This window comes from Stegostoma tigrinum, chromosome 22, assembly GCF_030684315.1.
Source record: "Stegostoma tigrinum isolate sSteTig4 chromosome 22, sSteTig4.hap1, whole genome shotgun sequence".
Classification (NCBI taxonomy): Eukaryota; Metazoa; Chordata; class Chondrichthyes; order Orectolobiformes; family Stegostomatidae; genus Stegostoma; species Stegostoma tigrinum.
Genome location: NC_081375.1, coordinates 7,882,375 through 7,895,410, shown reverse-complemented (window position 1 = coordinate 7,895,410; position 13,036 = coordinate 7,882,375). Strand labels below are relative to the sequence as shown.

Sequence of the window (13,036 nt, the reverse complement as noted above, 5' to 3'; positions counted from 1 at the left end):
GAGACCCAAATAATTCATGTGAAACATTTACAAGAATTATTAGCCATATTACTAGAGATCAAAGTAACAAATCTTGAAACACTGGTACAATTACCTTATTCCTCATCGCTCGCAGAAGATCTCGCACTGAGCTCCCTTTATATGATCGGAATTTTCTAAGATCTGCAAAAATAAAAAAGTTACTTTACGATGAAGCTCATGCCTCATGCAACTGTTGTCAGCATCCTGGCCATAGGCTGGTGAACCTTATGCAGTTAAAGGAATACAGGTCATAAGACAAATGGAAACAGAGTTAACTTATGCTGTCAGATCCTGCATGACAGATTCGAAGACTAGGATTGGGGTTATCAGATGCAGATTCATATACACAACCCCTAAGTTCCAAGATATCATGGACAAGTCCCATTCCCCAAAGAATAGATTCCCTTTGATAAATCAGTGGTAAGGATTCAAGTGGGATAGAGTCTAATGAGGTGCACCATTCTCAAAGCTGTTAAAGCTGTACCCACTTCAAGGTTTTATCAGAACGGTATTGGGATTAGGCCTTTTCATCTTGTGAAAAGCTCACGAAGCTGGGATTGTTTTCCTCACAGCACAAAAGACTAAATGATTGAGCATCTTTATTAAAACCCTTTATAAACCCAGAGTTGGGATTGGGAATGGACTGCCTGAAATGGGAGTGACACTAGATTCAAGACCAACTTTCGAAAGGAGATTGATCAAAACCCTTAATCAAGATGTATTTTAGGAGATACGAAGGAAGAACAGAGAAATTTGTTGATTGGGACTGCTACTTTCAAGAACTAGAAAAAGCACAATGGGGAGAAAGCTGCTTCCTTCTTTGGCACTAAATTCTATAATTCCTTTATAAAGGCTGGCACGAAAATTACGAGGACAAAAAGTAGTTTGCTGCCCCACTGAATAAGCTTCATCCTCACCACACTGCCCCTACTCCAGGCTGTTGCAGGTCATGTACTCCTACATCACAGGGTGGGACAGACAGCTGACTGAATGAGAAAGACAGGAGAACCACTTCAGTCAAAACCTCTGACCTCAGTAAAATCTAGGCTGATTTCAACAGTTCCACAGTCAAACAGCAATCACATACTAGACACTGCAACCTCTGTGCACCCACATGATTCTCAACTAGAGATGAACAAGATAAAGGTTATGACAGCTTTCATTTAAGAATGGAGCAGCACAGCAGTTCAGTGGTTAGCACTGCAGCCTCACAGGACCACGGACCTGGGTTTGATTCCACCACTGGGTGACTGTGTGGAGTTTGCAAGTTCTTCCCATGTCTGTGTGGGTTTCCTCCCACATTCCAAAGATGTGCAGGTTAAGTGGATTGGCCCTGCTAAATTGCCAACAGTGTCCTGGAACTCACAAGTTTGGTGGATTTCCCACCTGAAAAATACAACATTATGAGGATAGAGTAGGGTCATGGGTCCGGGTGGGATCCCCTTTGAAGGGTCAGTATGAACTTGACGGGTGGAAGGGCCCACTTCTGCACTGTAGGGATTCAATGATTAAAATAAAGCAGAAGAGAATCTGAAGGAAATGTCTGTGGATATTCACAAGAACATGAGCAGAATTTCAAGACATGCTGAGCAAGAAATCAAATTTTAGATGAAGGTTTAATTACAAAAGATTTGCCAAAACACCTTATTTGCAAAACCTATTTCCTCCTCTCCTGAGTATGGTCAGGTAAAACAATAATTTCACATTATTCATATTTTTCTGTAAAGGTAAAATAAAAACTGACAGCATGGTAAAAATTAACAGTTACCAAAGACAAGTTTACACAGCCATCGCCAATGTCACTAAAACAGGGGTAGCAGTGAATACAGTCAGCTATTCTTAAATCACTTGAGAATGAATGAGCATAACTTCAAGTTAGCCACATGAGCTGCCCACCTGTCTGCAGAGGTACAGTGATATGTTCTTTCCAGTCACCTTGAACTACGCTTCGTCCACCTCTCTCCAGTTCTCTTACTATCGGTCCATCCAGAGGCTCCTTCTCTATTCGATCACTGACATCCTGCAAATGATTAACCCAAAATTACAAGACTCTGACATGATCCCTAATTCATGTTGTGTATCTGTTGCAATCGAAATAGAAAACTGATTTCAACAATTATATTTCCTGCCTTTACGCACACAATTTAAAAATTCAAAATGTTCTCTTCTCCCTGATGATTTGGTGACCACAATCACCATACTGGTGGCGTTTTCATTTGTTAATGGGACTGGCGCATACATGCACGGGCATGTTTGGGCGGGGGGGCGGAGGTGCTGATATACCCATAGCCCACCCTTTAGGAAGGGAATTCCAGAAGTGATTTTGAACAGTTCCGAGTCAGTACGGAGTGAGGCTGGAGGGGACCCAAAACGTTAACTGTTTTCTCCTTCACAGATGCAGCTAGGCCTGCTGAGCTTTCCCAGCAACTTTGTTTTTGTTCCTGATTCACAATATTCGCAATTCTTTTAGTTTCTATACACTCAGTGACAGGGAGGAAATAAAGTGGAAATAAAAACTGGCTGATATTCCAGCTCAATAAACTGATGACTACGCCCGTATTCCACCCAAACTCTGGGTAGTGCAGCTTTAAACAAAGTTCTACCACCTCTAAGCTGGAAACAAGTTTGTCTGTGACTGAACTGGATGAATACAGGACAACCCGAGCTGCTGGCTTCAGGAATGGAGGGGGCTAGGAAAAGAAAGTTAAAGGAGAAAAGGCAAAATTAAAAACCATCTGTCTAAGGAGTGATTTTATTTTAGATTAGATTCCCTACAGCGTGCAACAAGTCCTTCGGCCCAACAAGTCCACACCACCCCTTGAAGCATCCCACCCAGACCCATCCCCCTAGAACCTACACACCCCTGAACACTATGGGTAATTTAGCATGGCCGATCCACCTAGCCTGCACATCTTTGGACTGTGGGAGGAAATCGGAGCACCCAGAGGAAACCCAAGCAGACACGGGGAGAATGTGCAAACTCCACACAGACAGTCGCCCGAGGTTGGAATCGAACCTGGGTCCCTGGCGCTGAGGCAGCAGTGCTAACCACTGAGCCACCCTAATATGATGCACAATAACACTGAACAGCCTTTGGATTCACACCGTCAACAGCTCACATGTAATCCTTTATTTAAAGATTCTGCCGTAATCAATAATCTGCTCTTGGTAGAGTGGAATCTTATTTTCAAACAGGATAGCGCAGGTGTTTATTCTTGCTTTAACAGTTATTGTTGGTATCTTATGGCTAAGAACATTTTAAACAAAGAGACTTGATCATAATCATTGTGAGAAGATTACTCAGCAAAGGAATGAATCGCCAAAAACATGTATCATTCTCAAACAGACAGGCAGGGATAAAGTTTTGAGAATGCAGGGAAGGCACTCCATAAAGTAGGTACTTATCCCATTTAAGTAACTTCCCCTGCAATTGCAGTAGATGTAACACCTGCCCATTTACCTCCCTTTCTTCCCTTAATCAACAACATTAAGCATTTAACAGAGAAGGTTTAATAACAGGAATAGTTGAAGACGAAGGGAAAACGAACCTGGAAAAACTGAAGCTGTTTCTCAAGACTCCAAAAAAAAGGATTTTTCAGCACACGTTTTGCAGAGGGGCGTTTCTGTGGGTCCATGTTTATCATTTCCTTAATTAAATCATGGGCAATAATATCCGCTGGAAAGAGAGGGAGAAATAGGGATTAAATGATTAATGCACCAAGAAACAATTATCAACTTGTCTGGAACTAAATCAGAAGTTGCTGGAAAAGTTCAACAGGTCTGGTAGCATCTGTGAAGAGAAAACAGTTAACTTTTCGGGTCTGTTGACCCTTAGAATTGATAGCAGCTAGGAAAATTTACATTTGTGTGCAGAAGTTAAGGTGGTGCAGGGGCTAAGGTGTAAACAATTGGTCGAGATAGAGCACAAAGAGAGAGAAGAACAGTTGGACAGAAAAAAAGGTAGGCAATGATCTGGCTAAAAGGGTGTATTGCTGTTAATGGAGACTGATAAGTGCTAATAATAGGCAGTGTGGAATAACAGACTGTGAGATAAAAAGGCCTGGTGTGTGGGGTAGGGAGTCAAGACATCAGGCCCTAAAATTATTGAACTCAATATTGAGTCCGGAGGGCTACAGGGTCCTCAAGCTTGAGCTGAGCTTCACTGCAACACCGCAGCGGGGAACATGTTGGCGTGTTAACATGGTAGGCAACTGGGAGCTCAATCATTTTTGTGGGCAGCATGCAGACATTCTGAAAAGCTGTTACCCAATCTATGTTTTGTTTCCCCAATTTAGAGGAGACCACATTGTGAGCAACGAATGTAGTACACTAGATTGTGAGAAGTGCAGGTAAAGTGCTGGTTCACCTGGAACATATGTTTAGGCTCTTAGACAATGAGGAGGTAAATGCGCAGGTGTTACATCTACTGCAATTGCAGGGGAAGGTGCCATGGGGCTGTGGGGGCTGTTGGGAGTGAAGGAAAAGTGGACAAGCGTGTCCCAAGGGTAGGGAGGGGAGTGGAGAGGAATGTGTGTCTGGCGGTAGGATCTCACAGGAGGTGAAGGAAATGGTGACTGATGATCTTCTAGATGTGGATACTGGTGGGATGGTAGGCAAGGGCAAGGGGAACCCTACTGCTGTTGCAAGAGGGAAGAGAGGGGGGAGGGCTGAAGTGTGGGCAATGGGTCAGACCCAGTCGACGGCTGTCAACACGGTGCTGGGGAATCCTAGGCTGAGAGAGACTGTGGACATTTCAAAAGCCCCCTTGTCAAAGTTGGCTTCATCAGAACATGTGTGACGGAGATAGAGAAACTGGGAGAATGGAACACAGTCTTTACAGGCAGCAAGGTATGAGGATATACAAGTCCAGGTAGCTGTGGGAGTCAGTGGATATTAGTGGCCAGTTTATGCCCAGAAATGCGAAGACTTGTCAAGGAAGGGAAGGGAAGAGTCAGACACAGATCAGGTGAAAGTGAGGGCAGGGTGGAAATTGCAAGCAAAAACAGACGGACTTTTCCAATACCGGATAAGACAGGGAAGCAGCTCCGATGACATTACCAGTACATCGGAGAAACAGTTGTGGAAGGGGTCTGGAACATGGACTGTTCTACATACCCCACCAAGAGACAGGCATAACTGGGGCCCATGCAGGTACACAGAGTCACTCCTTTGACCGGAAGGAAATGAGAGGAATTAAAAGAGAAGTTGTTGAGGGTGAGAACGAGCTCGACCAAGCAGAGGAGGGTGGTGGTAGGTGGAGACGGTTCAGGCGTTTGCTGCCGTAAGAAGCAGACAGCCCTGAGACCATCCTGGTGGGGGATGGAACCATGTTGCTGAAGGGAGGGATTGATCTGAATGCATAATCTAAGAATTAGAATCAGATCTTTCAGATGTGCAGTAAGTGAAAACACAATGTTTACTTTGAGACTGACATTTGAGACGAAACAAAAAAAGTTAATGCCTGGCTGGTTAAAATTTTCCTACTTCACACTGATGCAATGGAAAGGCATTAGTCCAAGAATGGCATGCTTAAGGCAAAAGCCTTTTAAGTGAAGAAATGGCTGATACATTTTGAAAAGAACTTGTGTTGCTGACATATACTTGTTTTCTTGCACCATTTTAAACACAATCTTGTCTTGAAGATTAAGGCATTTCTTGCTTAGGGTTTAATGCAGGGGTGACACACTCTCATTCTGCTTCTTTGAGAGTTCAAATACCAATTGCTTGAACCAAAATACAAAAGATAATGTTATCACATGACAACATCACCTAATAAGGGAGTTCGTCAGAAGTCCTGAAAACCAAGAAGTAGCTCAAAACCAAAAGAAATATACCGAGAAAATCCCCACAGGCTGGGAGGGATGAGTTTAAAATCGCAGGTATTCTTTAAAACTCACCATGCACATCACACTTTAAATGTTGAAGGTTACTGACACCCAATAAGATATTGGCTTGTCGCTGCAAAGCCTTTCCAAATGGGTGATTGCCTTCTGAGATCACATAGTAGAACAAACAGCCAGCAGAGAAAATATCCACCGCACATGTCTGAGGACAAACAAATAAATTATTGCATTGTAGACAATGAAGTAGATTCAATTCTTCTGTAATATCATGCCTGGAAAATTCAGAATCCTTTTCTGTTCAAGTTCAGTAACCAGATGATCTTGCGCAGAGCTGGAAAGAGTTTGCTAATTAATACTGCAGTCCATTTCTGCATTTCTCTCAGATCTGTATGATAGGGCTACCTGCAACCGGTCCGAGATAGAGAAGGGGCGACGGAGAGTTGAATGAAATATCTTCTTTTAAAAAAAATAATGGCACCTGCTGGAAGTCTAAGATAAAAAAACTGCTAGAAATACATAACAATGCAGACAGTATCTGGAGGAAGGAACAATGTATTCGTTTTTGAGTTTTAACTCTTTTCATAAATTAAAGCAATAACATTTTCTCACTGAGGAAACAGCAAATTTGCCACTTTTTAACCCTTTTTCTGTTGTTCAGTGTGAAGAGGAAAGGCATTGTCATTACATTTGGTCACTCCCAGATCAGGTACAACACATAGTTGCAGAGTAAGTATCACCTCAACAGCACCATCTTCAGAAAACCATGAGTCACTATATCTGTGTAGCACCTGAATTTCCCTCTTTGCTACTCTGAAACAAACTGCTTTGTTGAATCAGCAGACTTGAGGCACTCTCTTGTTTAGCGCATCCTCTGACCTTTTGAACAGGCTGTCCAACTTCTCAGCTGTACAGAAGGCAGCTTCATTGTAAAATCAGGAACAGGTCAGCAAATGCAGTTGCAGACAGTGCAAATTACTTCAGTCCATTGTACAGCTCTTGAGTGAGAAGGGGCTGGAAACTGCCCAGAATGGAAGGATACATTTTTCATGAAGTGACAGAGCCCCTTGTGCTGGACCACATAGGCCTGGGTTCAAGTTCTACCTTCTTCAGAGGTATGTCTTCACACAGTACTTAAATAAGTTATCCTAAATTTTCAGATACACCAGACTTTTGTTACATTCTCTTGAACTATTAAATATCGATAGAAACTCTGACCGAAGTTCAACAATCAAATCAATTTCCAGAGATAGACAGAGACAGAATATTCTGGGGACATAGATTCAAAACCCACAAAGGCAAATGGTGCAACTGAATTCAATAAAGATCTGGAATAAAAAGTTCACCTAATAATAAACCCATTGCCAACTGTCAGAAAAACAAAACTCTAGTTCAGTAATGTCATTCTGTCATCCTTACGTCATCTAGCAATGCGTGACTACAGATCCACAGCAACATACTGGGCTTTTTACTAGTCTCTTGGGCAATTCGGGATTAGCAATATTTGCCAGCCTAGCCAGCAAAGTATACATCCCATTAATAAATAAAAGAAACACAATCTCATTAACTGGCTCTAGTATCAATGGCCAATTAGCAATAGACAAATTCATGATAAATATCTTACCAGCACTTAAATACAACAAACAGAACATGTTCACCAATAGGTTGTCTAGATTCTAGTTTTAAAAAGTTTCAATTCCTTGAGGAAAAACAGCAAGGTTGGTATTCCGAACAAATTAAAATGGGCAGATTGTCCTTTTTGCCTCTGAACCAACCCGGTGATCTCCACTTGTAAAGCTGAGCAATGAGAACTGCATGAACTGTATAATCAGTAGCACAAGTGGAAATACAGTCATCACGCCAAAATGACGACTGGCAACGTTCACAAAAAATCTTAGTAAGTCAAACAATTTAAATGGCCTGATTTTGACAGTCTATCCACAGGAGACACCAACTCAGGCCACTCATGTTCCTGTGCTCTGAAGTAGTGAAAATCTTTCGAGTTTTCTCCAGATTCTGGGGAATTAGACATTATTAGAGTAACTGCTGCAGGCATTGTTAGCCCCAATCGTTAACTCACCGGATTTGCCTTGCAATCTTCATTCAGCACCTCTGGTGCAATCCAACCTTCTGTGCCAGGCACCCCAGACCTGCGGCTGAAGCTGTGTCTGCCCACTGCTAGCTTCTTGCAAAGACCAAAGTCAGAGATCATGGCTTTTACTCTCCCATGGGCATTAGGCATTGAGATTAATATGTTGTGTGGTTTCAGGTCTCTGTGAACTAATCAGAGTTTTGGACTTTAGAAACAAATGACAAAACAAAAGCCATATAAGAGACAATAAGATTCAGTGAAGTATTCCAGCCACAGCATCCTTTCAAAAGATGACTGCAGAGTCAAGTTGTGAATAGATATTGCAATGTACTGTTACAGGACAAATAATTTAAAAATCACAACAAATCCCAATATGATAGTTTGAGAATTTAAACTCCTGAAATGTAAAGAAAACGAGCATTTGCAAAAAATTATCATGAGGTAATCGGATTGTTATGAAAACATAATTGGTTAATAAACAACTAGTCGGGAAAGAAATGTGTCAGCTTTGCCTGGTCTGGCATAGATGCAGGTCGAACGAGTCGTGTTGGACTGGACTCAGTTGCCCTATGAAGTCAGCCATACTGAAATGCAACTGTGTGACAAATGCCAGCCTTGCCAGTGATAGTCACATGAATAAAACTTTTAAATGCCACTTGGTACCAGCATAATTGTAGTGCCCTGTTTCAGAAGGAATCAGGAGTAGACCACATTGGATGGTCAGATCCCCTCCCAAGGCAGGGAGCTGATTGTTGCTTTTGCAGTTTTTGAACAACACAGTCTTAACTGCTGAATACAGTTAGATCACTTGTCACAGTGGCATGTGAACTCGACATCTGCCTGGGCTGCTGTCTCAAGCATAATTAGACAACTGCACCCACTTAGAATTATCATCTTTAATGTTTAACACTGATTTTGCTGCCTGTTAACTTGTAGGAATGTTAGGCAAACACATCTGAATCAAAATTCAATTGTTCCTTCCACTACTGCATGGCCCAGGTTTCGCTCCAGCAGCAGACAAAAGCATTAATGCATAATAAAAAGTCAAAACATCTCACACCAGAAAGACCCCATGTTTAATCGTCAGTCTGTGCTACGTTAGCTCAGTTCAGCTTGAGCAGATACGATTGGAATACTCGGAAGGTTCCTGCTCTTGACTATAAGCAGTTACTAAACAGCTGACACGTGACAGAGAGCTGCAGTCCAACTAGGGGTGGCCGTCTTTAGGAACGTGAGTAAGTATCTTGAAGAAGGAGATAATATTTTTAAACCAATTAAAATATTGTTTACCACTTTTACAACAATTTTGTAATGTAGAAATCAAGGCACAGAACATGCAGAATAAAGAACTTTCAAGTGTTAGGAAAAAGACCGAGGGTTGACCCACTAGAGGTCTTTAAAATAGTGAGAGAGTTTGCTACAGTAGATACCAAAAAAATGTTTTGCTTGTAGAAGAAATATAGAACTGAGCCAAAAACATATGACGGTATCCAATAAATATGACAGTGAGACCTCTGGGGCCATATAGATTTCTTGACATGTTATGCAGCACAGAAATAGACCCTTCAGCCCAAATAAAACAGCAAGTTCGTAAGGGATGCATGTGACTATATCACAAGGGCTGATTAAAACAGCGAGATATTGATTGGGTGCTGCTGTGCATGTCAAGGTCATTTTAAATTGCTGAAGAGAGTTGCTACCTACCAATATTCAGAGAGTGTAGATATGCCAGGCCAGATGTGGTTTGTTGAAGTAGAGGAATAGGCTCCAGACCATGGCGGTCAAAGTCCTTTTGTTCAACATACTGAGAATGTGCAAAGCAAACAAACAAAGTCATTTCTGATAATATTACAAGCAAAAAGGCACATGAAGCAAAACATTTAAAGAAAATCTTGGATTTGCAGAATTTTCTCTCACTAATGAAACTTCAGTGGGTTCAATAACAGCTTGCAACGTCATTCCTGCCTCCCCATTTCTTTGGCCATCTTCTTTTTGCTGATGGCATTAACATTGCTCACATTGTAGTATGGCACACTGACCTGTACATCACCGAGGCCAGGCGCCGGCTCTCTGACACCTCCTCCTACCACCCCCTTGATCATGACCCCACCCGCGACCACCTAAACATCATCTCCCAGACCATCCACAACCTCATGACTTCAGGTGACCCACAGCCTCCAACCTCATCACCCTGCAGCACCCACTTCTATCTTCTTCCCAAAATCCACAAGCCTGACTGCCCTGGTCCACCCGTCGTCTCCATCTGTTCCTGCCCCACCGAACTTATCTCCACTTATCTTGTCTCCATTTTCTCTCCCCCCTGGTCCAGGAACTCCCCACCTACATCTGTGACACCATCCATGCCCTCCACCTCCTCCAAAACGTTCAATTCCCTGGTCCCCAACACTTCATCTTCACCATTGATGTCCAGTCCCTATATACTTGCACTCCCCATGCAGATAGCCTAAAGGCCCTCTGCTTCTTCCCGTCCTGCAGGCCCGACCAGTCCCCCTCCACTGACACCCTTGTCCGCTTAGCTGAACTCGTCCTCACCCTTAACAACTTCTCCTTCAATTCCTCCCACTTCCTAAAGACAAAATGGGCGTCCATGGGTACCCACTCGGGCCCAAGCTATGCCTGCCTCTTTGTAGGGTACGAGGAACAATCCCGCTTCTGAAGCTACACTGGCTCTAGCCCCCACCTATTCTTCAGTTATATCAATGGCTGTATCGGTGCCATCTCGTGCTCCTCTCTCCATGACTTCCATGTCCGCCCCACACTCCCCTCCAGCCCTACCACCCCCAGCACTTTTCCCTGCAACCGCAGAAAGTGCTACACCTTCCCTGACACCTCAGCCCCCTCCCAGGCCCCAAGACAACCTTCCACATTAAACAGATGTTCACTTGTACATCTGCTAATGTGGTATACTGTATTCGCCGTTCCAAATGTGGCCTCCTCTGTGTCGGGGAAATTAGAGGCTTGGAGACCGCTTTGTGGAACACCTACACTCTGTTCGCCACAAATGACTGCACCTCCCAGTCACGAACTACCTCAACTCCCCCTCCCACTCCTTAGACGATATGTATATCCTGGGCCTCCTCCAGTGCCACAATGATCCCACCCGTGGGTTGCAGGAACAGCAACTCATATTCCGCTTGGGAACCCTGCAGCCCAATGGCATCAATGTGGACTTTACAAGCTTCAAAATTTCCCCTCCCCCTACCTCATCCTAAAACCAGCCCAGCTCGACCCACCTCCCTAACCTGTCCATCTTCCTTGGACTGACCAATCCCTACCCCAACTCCCCACCTACATTCACCTTTACTGGCTCCTTGAACTGTCCGTCTCGTTCCCAGCTGTCTGCTCTTTTATTCCTCTTCCATCCGCCACCCCACCTCTATTTATTTCAGGATCCCCTTCCCCTGACCCATTTCTGAAGAAGGGTCCAGAAACAACACATCGGTTTTCATGTTCCTCTGATGCTGCTTCGCCTGTGTTCATCCAGCTCCACACCCTGTTATCTCTGTGGTTTACCTACTGTATTTTTCTTAGCAACTCATTTTACTGTAAGATTATTTTTCATCCTGTTTGAAGACAAAGACAAATGATTGTGGCAGGTGGCCTTAAACAACTGAATCTTTCACTCTGTGCCTCTTGAGTTGTGAAAGAATGCAAGTGTGGAAGTGACTTTGCAGTTCCAATCACTCACTGGTTAGATGCCACCTTTCAAACCCATTCCCAATAAATTTCATCCACAGCTGCTAACATTAACAAGTATAAATGAATTTGGAGAGATCTCACCTCCTGCAGAGTAGCTGCACAGAGCTCAGTGGCTATGTACTGGAACTGACGGTCCTTCTCTGTGCAGAAGTAACGGATTACATTTGGGTGCTCGTCAGATTCACGGAGCAATTGAACCTCACGGTCTGCAAAGCTGAAGCATTCTGGCAAAATCCTTTTCACTGCAACATATCGATCATCAAATCTGCCCCTTGAAAAGGCAAATTAACGAAGTTAGTTATCGAAAGGAAGAGCTTAAAATGGAATAAGCTTCAAAGTCAGATAAGAGGAAAGAAAGCTGGTGTCACTACTCTATACGACAGGAGACAAAATGAAATCGTTGTCCTTAAGCTATCATTGTTTACATATTGAGAATGAATCAAACCTACTTGAACACAATTGTTCCTTCAGCACCATGTCCCAGTACGTCTTTTGTATGAAACAAAATCTTTCCAACTCTCACAATGTCAGAATCATCGTCTGAGGAATAAAGGAAATAATATGAAGCTAAATCAAAGATACCGCAGTTGTACCAAATGTGAAATAAAAAACTTGCTGGAAAAACTTAGTAAGATGGACAGCATCTGTGGCGAGAGAAATAGAATTAACATCTGTTGCATTGCTAGCATCACTTCAGTTTCTCTCTCGACAGATAATGTCAAACCAGTTGCACTCCCCCAGCACTTCCTGCTTTCTGTTAATCAGATAAAGTTGTCATAGAGCCATACAGCATGAAAACACACCCTTCAGTCCAACTAGTCCATGCCTACAATGTTCCCAAACTGAACTAGTCCCACATGCCTGCATTTGGCACATATCCCTCCAAAGCTTTCCCCATTCATGAACTTATCCAAATGTCTTCTTGTAACTATTCCTCCATTCACCACTTCCTCCAGCAGTTCATTCACGCACAAACCACTTTTAAAAAAAAAAAGTTGCCCCCACGTCCTTTTTAACATGTTCTCCTCTCACCTGAAAAATATGCTCCCTAGTCTTGAACAACCCCAATGTGGGGTAAAGACCTTTGCTGTTCACCTTATCTAGGCCCCTCATGATTTTATGCGCCTCTATAAAGGGTCACCCCTCAACGTCCTCTGGTCTGGTGAAAAATGTGCCAAGCTACCCAGCTTCTCCTTATACTTCAAACTGCCCCATTCCAGACATTATCCTGGCAAATCTTTTCTGAACCCTCTCCCATTTAATAACATCCTTCCTGTAGCTGGGCAACAAGAACCGTACACTACTCCAAAAATAGCCTCAAAGTCCTGTACAAACTCAACACGACATTCCAACTCCAACACTC

At 43.2% G+C, this 13,036-nt stretch overlaps 1 protein-coding gene across 1 annotated transcript in view; it reads right to left on the bottom strand.

Annotated features, from left to right (window-relative positions):
• The window catches only part of ern1 (endoplasmic reticulum to nucleus signaling 1), a 97,389-nt gene that overhangs the window by 4,348 nt on the left and 80,005 nt on the right, over positions 1-13,036 (bottom strand). Inside the window, exons 14-21 of the mRNA XM_048554912.2 lie at positions 12,123-12,213; positions 11,755-11,944; positions 9,658-9,757; positions 7,942-8,141; positions 5,919-6,066; positions 3,570-3,697; positions 1,918-2,041; positions 95-162 (exon numbers count right to left, since the gene is read on the bottom strand). Coding sequence (XP_048410869.1) covers positions 95-162; positions 1,918-2,041; positions 3,570-3,697; positions 5,919-6,066; positions 7,942-8,141; positions 9,658-9,757; positions 11,755-11,944; positions 12,123-12,213 — 1,049 coding nt within the window. The remainder of the gene's footprint in view (positions 1-94; positions 163-1,917; positions 2,042-3,569; positions 3,698-5,918; positions 6,067-7,941; positions 8,142-9,657; positions 9,758-11,754; positions 11,945-12,122; positions 12,214-13,036) is intronic.